This window comes from Balaenoptera borealis (assembly GCF_965194805.1).
Source record: "Balaenoptera borealis genome assembly, chromosome: 11".
NCBI classification, from domain to species: domain Eukaryota; kingdom Metazoa; phylum Chordata; class Mammalia; order Artiodactyla; family Balaenopteridae; genus Balaenoptera; species Balaenoptera borealis.
Window position 1 is genome coordinate 111,795,064 of NC_138868.1, and position 13,415 is coordinate 111,808,478.

The 13,415-nt window shown below is 42.0% G+C and overlaps 1 protein-coding gene across 2 annotated transcripts in view; it reads right to left on the reverse strand.

Moving 5' to 3' along the window:
- Window positions 1-13,415, reverse strand: part of NCAPD3 (non-SMC condensin II complex subunit D3) — a 62,061-nt gene that overhangs the window by 28,860 nt on the left and 19,786 nt on the right. For both annotated transcript variants that reach the window (XM_082341072.1, XM_082341073.1), the window contains exons 14-19: window positions 12,442-12,515; window positions 11,768-11,902; window positions 10,512-10,732; window positions 2,440-2,631; window positions 2,018-2,115; window positions 1,806-1,921 (exon numbers count right to left, since the gene is read on the reverse strand). In XM_082341072.1, coding sequence (XP_082197198.1) covers window positions 1,806-1,921; window positions 2,018-2,115; window positions 2,440-2,631; window positions 10,512-10,732; window positions 11,768-11,902; window positions 12,442-12,515 — 836 coding nt within the window. The remainder of the gene's footprint in view (window positions 1-1,805; window positions 1,922-2,017; window positions 2,116-2,439; window positions 2,632-10,511; window positions 10,733-11,767; window positions 11,903-12,441; window positions 12,516-13,415) is intronic.

The window sequence follows — 13,415 nt, forward strand, 5'->3', positions numbered from 1 at the left end:
TTAGTTAAAGTGACCTCAAGGGGGTCCCACCTCCAGCCCACACGTCTCACCACGCTTATGGGCCGAGGAGCTCGGTCACACCCTATAACCCGGAAGCCACTTTCCCCGGGAGGCCGTCCCTACACACCCAGGCTGAGCTGAGTGGCTCCGCCCCAGGACCGCCACGTTACCAGACACTCGCTTCCGTTTCAGGAATTATTCTAAGACGTTGGGACTGCAGGTTAACGAGTAGGCCTCCCACACTATGCGGCCGGCGCCTTAGGCAGGGGCAGTCTGAACCACAGCCCACAGCCCAGGAAGTGCCCAGCAGCAATGCCACAAGACGGCGCTCTAAGTTTGCCAAATTGCTGGCAGACCGTCATCACGGTCCAGACATTCGTAGTCCGACTCGGCCTAAAATGTGTCAAAGCTATGGTCTTTATTACCGTTTCACAAAATGACTGCACTTAAGATGTTAACAGACTGCACAGCCTGGAGCTTCTGAAATGCACGCGCTCTGTCCCAGCTTGGCTGAGTGCTTAGGCCCAGCACCCGGCTGCTAGTGAGAGGAAGACCTCAGAGTCTGGGCGGGGCCCGTGGTGCAGGCCTGGCTCCGCACTAACGAGCGACGTGCCGCACACACTTGGGGGACGGCGCCCTCACATTCTGCCACAGAACCTCCATTGTTTCCTGCAGCATTCGTTCCTCATCATCAGCCTTTTGTTTTGTTTTTACCTGTTTTCTGCTATTCAAATATGCTCCCTACTTAGGTAATGTTCCTTATTTAAAAGTATTTCACACACTTTCTTGGATCAGAGATAAACAGAAAATCAAATAAAGCAAGTATCCCCTTCACCAAAAAGTGCCAAAAGGTTTATGCCAGGTAAACACCAGACACAGAAAGAGCTGGGCATTTTTAATTAACTAAATTTTAACCTGTTTTAAGTCCTAAGCAAAAAAGTTACAGTATATTGTCTTACTACAATGGTTAACTTATCAGGAAAGGACTTTTTAAAAAGAACCTATACAAGAAAATGAAGCTTAGGAAGGTGGCACGTAGCTCAGATGAAGCAATAATGTTTTTATTCTGGGAGATTTAAATATATTTCAGCAATTATTTAAATTAATTTTTGACTTCTAAAATCATTATTAATAACCCCCAGTCCTAAAATTTTTCATTATGATTAGCACTGTCTAGGAGTATATTTCATGATAAAAACTGAATACATGGTAGTAAGATAATTTATCATTAGAGATACTTAAATGGATAGCTTCTGGGGAGTCAAAGTAACCCTCTGTGTCACACAGAACGCTGGTTTGGGGTTGTGATGATGAATCCATAGGGAATGTCAGCAGGAGGCTCTGGGAACTCTGGGGACAAGAGATACTAGGGTGACAGGATGATGACTAATCAGAAATCTTCTGGTCTGGAGGGAAGCCGTGACTAGGAGGAAACCACTTACACATCCTTGGAGTGAGGGAGGAGGGTCTAACAAGCTATTGTGAGCACCGAGGTTACGATGATTAAAAGACAACCTTGTAGATTCGATCTTGGGAACAGGTGTCCGGCTGGTGTGCTTCCTAGAAGACACTGGTACCCAGAACCAAGGAGGTGACCTCCTAAAGGAGCTGTGTGTCTTCAGCAGCCAAGATCTTCTTGGGGAATGTCAACTGCTTGTCACGTAGGTGCTTCCTTGGAGAACTAACTGATGGGGACCACCCGCCCTTCCAGGTCTCCGTGGAGAACACGCCCCCAGCTTCAAGGCAGAGCATTACGTCTACGTACAGACAAATGACAGACACACCCAGGAGAGTCTGTAGCGTACCTGCTCCTCCGCTGGCGTCTCTGCAGATGCTCTACAGAGTCTTTGCAAAGTATCAACAGCTGGGCTGATCAACTTTGGTGACCACCAGAATCCATTCAGCTTACTTTTGATAACATCTAAAAAAGAGAGTCAATTCCCTTGAAGTTTAACTCTTAAAAATATATATAAAGTGAGAGGCAAAGCCTTTTCATGATTCTCCAGTAGACACTCACCTGTCACCTTGTTCCGGGTGCTCTGAGGAAGATGCTTTGCAATATGCCCGATAACACAGAGGATGTGCCCTAAGGTGTCTGCATTGGGGTCCTGCTGCCTGTGGAAAGGGCAGAAGAAATATCAGTATAGAACCAAAGTAAAAATTGCTGCCAACAAAATACTTTTCTTCTGGATTATCAGTACTGGAAGAAGTAGGGTAGCATGGTTTAGGAGTAGAGTTGGGGAGCATTAAGGCACTTAATGTACTTGGACAATGAAAGCCTAAAAGTGATTCTTTTTTTCCTGTTTGTTTTTATGCCAGAATTTAAAGAAAAGATCTGGGTATATTAGCAGCTATGAAAGAGCCCACTTCCTTAAGACATGAGCTTTGTTTCCAAGACTCTCTCGTGTCTGGTGGCAGCTACATCACAAGCACGCGAACCTGCTTATTTTCTCCCAGGACTTTATGACGTGGGTGTAGTCCAGCGTGGGTGACGAGCCAGCAACCTTGGAGAGCAGCATCCAGGCCGGGGCAGCGTGCTCCTTGCCAGTGTGGGAGAGCACATTGCTTACAAAAGTGGAGGAGAACTTATCTTTCTTGGACCAGACATGAAACGCCTTATTTAAATAGCGGCTGGAAAAAAGATGAGAAAGCAGAATTGTAACCGTAAATACACAAAACTGTTCAGACCTGCCCCTCGGTGAAGGGTATCAACTTCTGCTCCAGGATTCTGGCACATAAAACATGCAAACAGAGGTTCCTGGCTAGTGGCTCATCTGATAGCAAACTACGTATCTTTCTAATTATTATTACACTGAATAAGGTATATTTACGCCTCCCCTGCCCATAAAGTATTTATTTTTAAAGAAAATAATAAAATTTCATAATTCACTTGAGACCCTCTAAAATTTCTATGCAAACATATGGGGTAAGTTACCAATAACAGGTACATCCAGAGTCTACAGGGTTTTAGTAACAAAAAAATGTAGACATTGTCCTTTTTTCAATGGAAGGATTGGAGAGAAATGACATCCTAGCATTTAAATATGGTGATATTAAATGAGCTCGACTTTGCTATGACCTGCCAATACCACTCAGAAATACATATATCAAACTTTTCTAAAATAAAAAATGCTTCTGATGCATTAAAGTGTTTGTGTGATGTCACTGCTATTTTTAAACCATTTCTTATTTTACTTTTTCCTATAGCACTGAATGACATCATATGACTCATGAGACAAATGCAGTATTATATATTTAAGTGGAGAGAAAAATACATTTCCTCCCCCAATTAATTTCTTCTACCGCTAGGCACACACACACACTCAGATTAGCAAGACTTTCTCATTAAATGAAAAAAAAGAATTCTCAAAGCACGCAGAAGGCAACTATAAGAAAATAAACACATCTACACACAATAAGCATATGCATATAAATGAATGGTTTTATTAATAAATTAGCTTTTGGTTAAAAATCTATCTAGAGTTTTACTGCAAATGACTAACATAATTTATATCTGACTGCTATCCAAAAGCAAGATACATGAAATCAACAAATATTTGAAAGTTTACGTACAAGCATCACACAGAATATTAACTGAAGTTTACTGCAGGAAGCAAACAGAACGACAAAACGTCCTCTGAACTTCCAGCTTTGAGATCTCAAATCTGGCTCCTCTCTGACCACGCACACCCTCCACATGGGCTGAGCCGTCCCCAAAGCCTCCCAACTGGACCCTCCATTAGCCGCACCGCCCATCACAAGCAGGGGATGCCGCACCACTCAGAATGCGGTTCAGCAAACACCACCTGGTTTCCTGAAAAGCACTGCCGACCTCTATCCTAATATCAAACCAAAGCAACACCCCTCAGTGCCCATCTCAGTGCCCCCTGCTGGACAGAACTGACCACGCTCTCCCTTACACTCCAGTCGACTTGTTTGACCTTTTCACTAATTCCTTTTCTTCTAATCACACCAACGGCTGATTTTGAAGAGGTCTGTTCTTAGTCATCTTCTCTAACCTACAACCTAACTCTGGGCGATGTCCTCCATCACCAGGATCGTCGCAAGCTCACCCTGAAAATGGGACTCCATCCCCAGCCCTCCCTCCACCCCCCGCCCCGCCCCACCTCTGCTTTCCGGGCCTTGTTCAACAGCAACCCCACCCAGAAGCCCTTTCAGTTAGGATTCCTGGAGCGGCGGGCCTCTAAGCCTTTGCGTTGCTATTTCCTGCCTGGAGACCCTCACCATTAGGCCTGCCTGGTTACTCTCAACTCTTTCCACCTCTAGGGATGATTGAGGTCACACCACCATCAAAAGGAAGCTACCCTAAGCTGACAAAAGAAAAAACGGTAACAACCCATGCTGCTCCACGTGCTCCCTCCTGGCTGCCGTGACTCCCTTTCCACTGGCCTGTGGGCAACCAGAGTGGAGGGCGCAGGGCGTCCTCAGCCCTCAGAGCCGGTCCCCCCTCCGCAGCTTCCCACCGCTGGACAGCTCCTCTGCAGCCAGCTGCTTCCCCTGGACCCGGTCGCCGCGCCTTGAGCTCGAGTCATTCACCGGTGGCCTGTGTCCTCAGACTCTGGTCACAGACACAGCCGATCCGTGACACCTCCTGTGCTATGAACTCCTGGGGCCCCTGCAGCACACACCACGCATGCGCCCGCGGCCCTGCACTGGCTGCGTCCTCCACGAGAGCACCTCCCGCCCCTTGTTAACCGCCAAGGTCCAAACTCCAAGCTCACCTGCTCTGCGGAGTCTCCTGTCCCGAGCAGCTCCTGGAATCCCAGTTACCTTCTGCTTATTAAAGAACTTGTGATCACAAGAGTTTATTTATACAACTCTATTCCACTAGTCCAACTGTTCTCAATCCTTTTTTAAAGTTGATTCCCTTGTTCAGTGGCTCTCACACTTTTTCTGCTCAGGGCCCTTTTAAACTCTTAAAAATTACTGACCACCTAGAAGACCATTTTTGTTCATGCGGGTTATACCTATCAATATTTGCCATACTAAAAGTTAAAACAGAAATTTAAAAATACTTATCTATTAATTTGTCAGAAATAACAATAAGCTAATTACATGTTAACATAAATAATGCAATTCTTTCCCCCCCCAAAACCTGGTATCTTTCTCAAAACAAAAAAAAACTTGGTAAGAACAGTGACGTTGCTTTGTACTTTTGTAAATCTCCTTATGGCCTGGCTTAAACAAAAGACGTGCATTCTTACATCTGATTCTCCATTCAATTTGTTTCAATATCATCACATGGCTTCTAGGAACTCTAGTACTGTCAAAGAGTAAAAGTGGCAATGGCACATGACATCTTAATATTACGATAAAGGCTGCCAACTAAAAACTGCCACTTGCCATCTGCCTCTACAAGGATAAGGTCACTGGCCATTGCAGTCCCTTGACCTTCTACACCTCCTGAGAGGAGTTCAGGGCCAAGACCAGGAATGAGGCCCTCTGTGCTCTGGGAAAACTGGCAGAACAGGCCTTCAGATAGGTAGGTATTTTCAGGAAGATTTTATGAGCCCAACTTCCTGCATCTTCTCATACCTAGAAAAGCACTAAAACCATTAACAGAGACATCCGCTCCTCGTGACCAGCAGCAACCTTCTACCGAGATGTGTGCTTGATTGCCCGTACGCCCCTCACCAAAACCACGTATATACTGACCCCCCGCCCCCCCCCCTGCTGCTACCTCTTTGGAGCACTTCCTCAGAGCTACTGAGAGGCTGTCTCCCAAGCTATAGTCCTCAGTAAGCCCCAAATAAAACTGAACTCACAGCTGTTACACTGTGTGGTTTTTTTTGTTGTTGACAGTTTTGGCGACCAGAAAGGGATCCAGAGCAGGGGACTTCCCTGGTGGTCCAGTGGTTAAGACCTCGCCTTCCAATGCAGGGGGTACGGGTTCAATCCCTGGTGGGGGAGCTAAGATCCCACATGCCTTGAGGCCAAAAAACCAAAACATAAAACGGAAGCAATACTGTAACAAATACAATAGACTTTAAAATTGGACCACATCAAAAAAAAAAACCTTTGGAAAAAAAAAAAAAAGGACCAGAGCAGACTTCTCTCTGTCTGAACTCTACAAGAACCAGAGCCTGGTACCAGCAGAGGCCTCTTGCACCCGTCCACCTCCTCAGAGAGTCCAGACGAATTTGGGTGAGTCTCTCCTGGTTCTCAGATCTGCCATATTAGTTGATAACCTTGAGCTTTATTTCAAAGTATAAAACAGGTACCTGGCCCCCTTGCTCAGTTGAGACACTGGGCAGTCTGAGCTGAGTGTTTAGGTAGGAGACTGACCTGAAACCTTTCCCCAATTCGGCTGCCTGAACAGAATTTGTCAGGATAAAAGTGAAGATATTACGTGAGAGCGCTGCTCTGAAGAAAAGGGCCAAGAGTCCCCGCGGTCAGTCACGGCCTTCTCAGGCAACTGAGAAACTTACAGGAATGGAAGAGGCAGAGCCCTCACACTGCGCAGTGGTCCCAGAGGGAAACCCACTCATTAATTAGAACACTTGCTCATCCAGGGGTCACATATAAGAACTGGCCATTCAGTGATCCGAGCAGCCATGATGGTCTTACACTGTAATACCTGATTCATGACTAAGTTTTAAAATGAAGCTATGAGATCTCTGGTTGGGTCTGTCTATATTGTGCATTTTTTATATATATAAATTTTTTTATCTTTGGATGGTATTATCAAAATTAATTTGTAAATGAGCTCTACTTAATTGGCTTAAAGGAAATTAAGCACTTATATAAACTCTCAGAAATATAAAAGAAACTAACCCAAATGAATTTCAGGCTCATGTGAATTGGGAAATATTCAGTATTAACGCCTGGTGTTAAAGTCTGTTGGTTTAATCAATACAGACATGTCTTTAGAGCCAACAACATGAAGTTTAATACAGTGCAGCCAGGTTTAACAGAGGTCAAGTAAGATCTTATTATGTCTGTTGCAAATCTGTCAGCAAGAAAAATAACTTGGTATTGTGAAATTCTTTAAAGTAAATTAAATGTAAATGAAATAAGAACTTTTGAGTGAACTCTTGAGGACTAATTATGTTTTAAGAATGTCTGCTTAAAAATAATCTCTCCAGATATTTGGTAACTTGAAATTTTAGAATTATAAAAGGAGCTCAGGGTAGAGATCAGGAATGACGCACTCTGTGCTCTGGGAAAACTGGCAGAACAGGCCTTCAGATAGGTAGGTATTTTCAGGAAGATTTTATGAGCCCAACTTCTTGCATCTTCTCATACCTAGAAAAGCACTAAAATCATTAACAGAGACATCCGCTCCTCATGACCAGCAGCAACCTTCTACCGAGATGTGTGCTTGATTGCCCGTATGCCCCTCACCAAAATCACGTATATACTGACCCGCGCCCCCCCCCCCCCCACCTCTTCAGAGCAGTTCCTCAGTTACAGAGAGGCTGTCTCTTGGACTACAGTCCTCAGTAAACCCCAAATAAAACTGAACTCACAGCTCTCTCTGTGTATGTGTGTTTTTAAGACGACAAGAGAGTCTAAGCTCCCGAATCCACCACACTTTGAGAACTGTTGCCCCTAATTCTACCCTCTCCTTCCTAACTTGGGCAAATACATTGTTTTCTAAATTGTGGTAATGTACATAACAAAACATCTTTTTAACCATTTTAAAGTACAGAGATCAGTGGCATTAAGCCCATTTGCACTGTTGTGCAACCACCCCCCTCCAGAGCTTTTTCTCACCCCACACTGAGACTCTGTACCGTACCCCTTAAGCAGTTCCTCCCCACCGCCCCTTTCTGCCTCCCAGAGTCTAACTATTCTAGGGACCTCACATAAGAGGAACCATCCAATATTTGTCCTTTCATGTCTGGCTTATTTCACTTAGCATGTTTTCAAGGTTCATCCATGTTATAGCATCTGTCAGAATTTTGTGACTTCTTAAGGCTGAGTAATATTTCATTGCGTGTATAGGCCACATCTTATTTATCTCTTCACCAGTGCATGGACACCTGGATTGTTTCCACCTTTTAGCTGCTGTGGATCACGCTGCTGTGAACATGCTGTACTGGGCAAACACTGAGCATCACTTTACGGAGAAGAAAAAGGCTGAAAGCTCTAGTGCTTATATTATGTCCTCTTTTGTGTTTCTCTCTTCCTGTTCTCTGTGTTTCCTTTTATTTCTGGAGCTCTCTCCTCCTACTTTATAAAGTGTATCCTTTCACATATTGTTCTTTTTCAGAAACTTTATCCCTTTCAATCATCCTCGATATTTTCTACATACTGGTTTTCTGACCTCAAATATGCACAGGTGTTTCCCCCATCTTAAAATGAAAACAGAGAGCCTATGAAGGAAGCTATGACACATCTTAATTGCAGGTAAGTTAAAGACCTAACAATAAAAGGGAAAGAAAAAAATCAAACTTCTAGGAGATTATATGGGAAAATATGTATATGATTCTGAGGTAGGAAAAGATTTCTTTAAAAATACATTAACTATAAAGAAAACCACTGACAAACTGAACTCATCAAAAGACATCATTAAGAGAGTAAAGAGGCAAATCATGGGATGGGAGAGATATCTGTAATACATATAACAATGCTTGTACATAAGTATATAATGAACACTTCTGCCTGAACAAGCAAAAGAGTGACAGCCTAATTAAAAAAAAAAAAAAAAAGGGCCCGAGACCTGGGCAGGTAATTCACAATGTGAATATCTAAATGCTAATCCACCTATGAAAAGAGGCTCAACTGCATTAGTCAACATGGCAGTGCAAATTAAAACCACCAAGAAATACCAGTATTGGTCCAAAATGGACCAAAAAGGCTAAAAAGGAAGACTGACAACACGAAACGCAGGCCAAGATATGGAGCAACTGGAACTCTCATTAAGTGCTGCAAGGAAATGTAACTTGGTCCCACCACTCTGGAAAGCTGTCTGGCAGTAACCATGAAAGAGGAATGAAAGCATACTCAACAGCACTGCTCCTAGGTGTACATCCAAGAGAAATGTGTGCCAAAGATACGCATGGGAATATTCACAACAGCATTATACCTCGTAATAAAAAACTGGAAACGACCCATAATCTATCAACAGTTGACTGGATAAATAAACTGTAGCTTATTCACAAATGTCATACACACACACACAGAGCCATGAAAGTGAATGAGCTATAGCTGCACACAATAACTTGAATGAAATCTTGTATTCCTTTGAGTAAAAGGAGTCAGACACACAAAGAATACATACCACATAATTCCACTTACATGAAGATGAAGAGTAGAGAAAACTCACACATGGTGTTAAAATCACAGTGGTCGTTCCCTTTGAGGAGGGAAGGAGAGCGACGGGAAGGAAGAGTTTTCTCAGGCCGAGCAATGTTCTATTTCTGGACCTGGGTGGTGGTTACATGGCTATATTTTCTTTTTGATATTTATTGATCTTACAGTTTGTACGTTTTTCTATACATGTTATATTTTAACAGAAAAGTTAAAAAAAAGAAATGAAATAAACCTCCCAACAGTTTCTCATGAGCTAGTATACACTGGGTGTGCACAGTAAGATATCCCTAAGAAACGCAAAAAAAGTAGTTGATTCTACTGCTGGCTAAATTCCTCTCCCTTCCAGGAATTTCAGCAAAGCATACAGTTGGTACTGAGAAAATATTTAATGAGTGAATGCATTTTCAGTCAGATTTTTAACAACAAAAGGGACCTTAAGAGATCATGTAGTGTAACCGACTCTTCTTACAAATGAGAAAACTAAGGCCCACAGAGATGGGGTGATTTGCCAGGGCCACAGACGGTATACTAAATCTATTATTATCTATCAGTATCTTTTTTTTTTTTAATTTTTATTTTATATTGGAGCATGGTTAACAATTATTAGTACCTATTATGATACTACATCTATTATTCTTTCTATTGTATGATAATGCCTCCAGAAGAACATGGAAACAAGCAGGGAGGTGTTTCTTGTACGATAAAGAAAAAAAGGAAAGGAAACGACAGTCAAGGGAGCAAACACTAACCAGCCGCAAGATTACTGCAGTAGAGACCAAACTGATCAGTGCAGGTGCTAACTCTTCACTGCATTGCTCACTGCACAGTGAACACCCAGCAAATGTTATCAAATGGAAAAAATGCTGCAGTGTGATTAAGTCAACCAACCCGATACGATGTCAGAAAAAGTCTAACTTGTCATACCCAGGAAGTCATCTACCATAGTAACTAGTACTGTGGAAAGTTAACGTTAATATAGCAAATCCATTAATGCTTTCTACTACATATTAAGACATCAATTCGAAGCTGGAAAACACTCAGAGAAAAGCAAAGGAAGGCTTCACAAAAACCGTCACCACAAAAATGCTAAGAGATTTGAACTAGGTCAAGGGAAAAAGATCAAGATTGAGTCTTCGTATATTAAGCAATGTGGAGAGCTGATTTTCCGAGATCGACACAGGAATTGGCAACGAAAGCCCTTCCTAAGGACAACCAGTTGCACGCGAACGTACCCCAGCTCCTGGCGCTCTGTGCTCAGCAGTGTCAGCAGCGTCCAGGCGAGCACCTGGCTGTTGTCCCCGCAGTGGAACTGACCATGATGCCTGATGTTCTGCAGCAGGAGCTGGTCCAGACACTCCAGGGCCTTGTCCTGCACGGTGCTCTCACCGTCCATCACGGCCGGGACAACGCCCCCCAGCCAGGCCTTCTGCACCTGGACACACTGAGGCTGTGCCTGAGGAGTTGAAAGTCAGGAAGTCATAAAGACGCCTACGCTATCACAGGTCTGAACACAAATCGGGGAAGCTGTGATCGATGTTTTAGGATATGTTACAAGTAGTTGCTCACATAATTACAAATAAAACATACAGTGGGAAAAAAAACAACATTCCAAATATATGTGAAAACCAAATTCAAGCTACAGTAACTGTAAATCAGTGCATACTGAAATTTTAAATTTATTTATTTATTTATTTTTGGCTGCACTGGGTTTTCGTTGCTGCACATGGGCTTCTCATTGCTGTGGCTTCCCTTGTTGCAGAGCATGGGCTCTAGAGCACAGGTCCAGTAGTTGTGACACACAGGCCTAGCTGCTCCGTGGCATGTGGGATCTTCCCGGACCAGGGATTGAACCTGTGTACCCTGCATTGGCAGGTAGATTCTTAACCACTGCGCCACCAGGGAAATCCCATACTGGAATTTTAGACTTACACAGTGATTATCTTATTATTGGTAGTGAAGCAGCACTTTTTCGTAATTCACGATCGAGAGCAAATAATAAATTTTTATCCTAAGGAGTAATTAGAATAGATGCTAACAGAGAAAGTCAAAACATGCATTGCTTAATGCCTTCTATCATGAAATAAAGAAAAAAACTCACTTTTAAAATTCTTCAAAAACTAATTATTTGGCAAAAGTAAATTATATATAGGATTAGTGGATCTGCTCTTTTGGCAATATCACCTATATAGGTTTTAATGGACAAAAATTAATCTAGGCCTCTTGCCTAACCAAATTAATTTTAAAATTCTCATTTCTATATGAGATTTAACCTGAAGTCAAGAGAATGCTAACCATTAGCATTCTCTAGCATTAGTCATATTATATTTAATATGAAATGCAATCTACCAGAGGTAATGGACAGATTCCTTTCTCTTACACTGTAGAGTCCTACAGTGGACTTAGGAGAGTTTCTAACAGGTACTTCATCAAGCTGAATTATTTGTAACGTAAAATACCACCCATCAGACACACGGTGGCTGCGTCTCACCATAAGAAGCTCGGTGAGAGACTGCAAGGCCTGCTTGCGGACAGACACAGCAAGGTCCCGACACCGGTCCTGCAGGATGGACAGCTCTTCTTTCATACCCGAGACGTCACAGTGCTTCAAAATGCTCACTAAGACCTAGAAGGTCATGTGTAACATGAAGGGGTGACTTAGGCATAATGTCAATACAAAAAGCAAAACTGCAGACAAAACACTGCCTTTTAAGTTTGTGATTCTTTCATTTTTGAGATCATAGATCCATCCCCCTTCCCAGTAACATCCCACCTTTTAGAATCTGATAAAATTTAACACCTTTCTGGAGAAAACTTGACATACATTTTATACAAACTAGTACTCTGAAACAATTTCAGGGGTTTCATGAGCCCTATCAAAATCCATCCATGGTCCCCAGGTTAAGAATCCTTATTCTAAAAAATGAAATTAAGGATATAAAATTGTGATTCCTAAAAAGCCAGCAACCCAGTAGGAACACTTAAGAACAGATGATCCTTCAGTTCATCTATGTAATTTACATTTAACAGGAACAAGGTGAACTAACATTGGGAGAAAAGTGAGTAATGAATATGGCCAAAGGGTTTTTAAAATAGTCTCTTGCATCTTCAAGTTCTTAGTGCTTAAAAAGAGTACATGAAAAGAATGTCCAGAAAAACTCACACCTGGAGTGCAGACTTCCTGACGTTGGTCTTCTCGTCTCCGACCCTGCTCCTCAACATCATCATGAGACCTCTTCCTGTTGAGGAAACATCACAGTCATTACAGCCTGAGAACACCACACAATCCTGAGAACATGCTGTAATCCAAGACTGACTCATTAGCTGGTTTTAAATCATAAGAAATCAGAGCATGAAATGACATAGAAAAAGAAGAAAATTCAAATAATTAGCTATTCACAATAATGCAAAAGGCAGAGTAGTAAAATTTTAAAAGGGCATAAATTCTGGAAAATTTAGTTTTAAATCCAGGCTCCTAAGTCTAAAATTCTGAATGATTTATTTAGATCTCTATTCTGTTTACTACAAATGGTAAGATCTAAACCATCAGGTTTTTTAAAGACTAAGTAAAACAATACATAACAGTAGCTTTAAAACCTTTCCATAAATGGTCCCTTTACACTATTAGAAATTACTGAAGACTCCTAAGAGCTTTTTTAACGTGGATTATATCTTTTAATATGAATTAGAAATTTAAACTGAGAATTGTAAAAAAATTTAATAATTCATTTTAAAATAGCAAGGCACGTCACTTATAAATGGTATATTTTTTAACTAAAAAATAACTATTGTCCAAAACAAAAAAAATTTAGTGAAAAGAATGCCACTGATTTACATTTTTGCAAACTCTTTAATGTCTGGCTTAATAAAAGACAACTGATAGATTCTCATCTCTGCTTCTATCTGCTTCTGCCTGTCTGGGACCTCTGCAATACTCCAAGTTACACTTGTGAGAAAATCAGAGTGTAGAAGGTAAATGACATCTAGATATTATTATGAAAACTGTATTCACTTCAAGGACCCACTGAAGGAGGCTTAGGGACCCCAAACCACACTTAAGAACTGCTGAGGTACAAGAAAGAACATTAAAAAATGAAACAGAATACGGAAAGCAATAAAGAAAATCAATGAAATCAAAG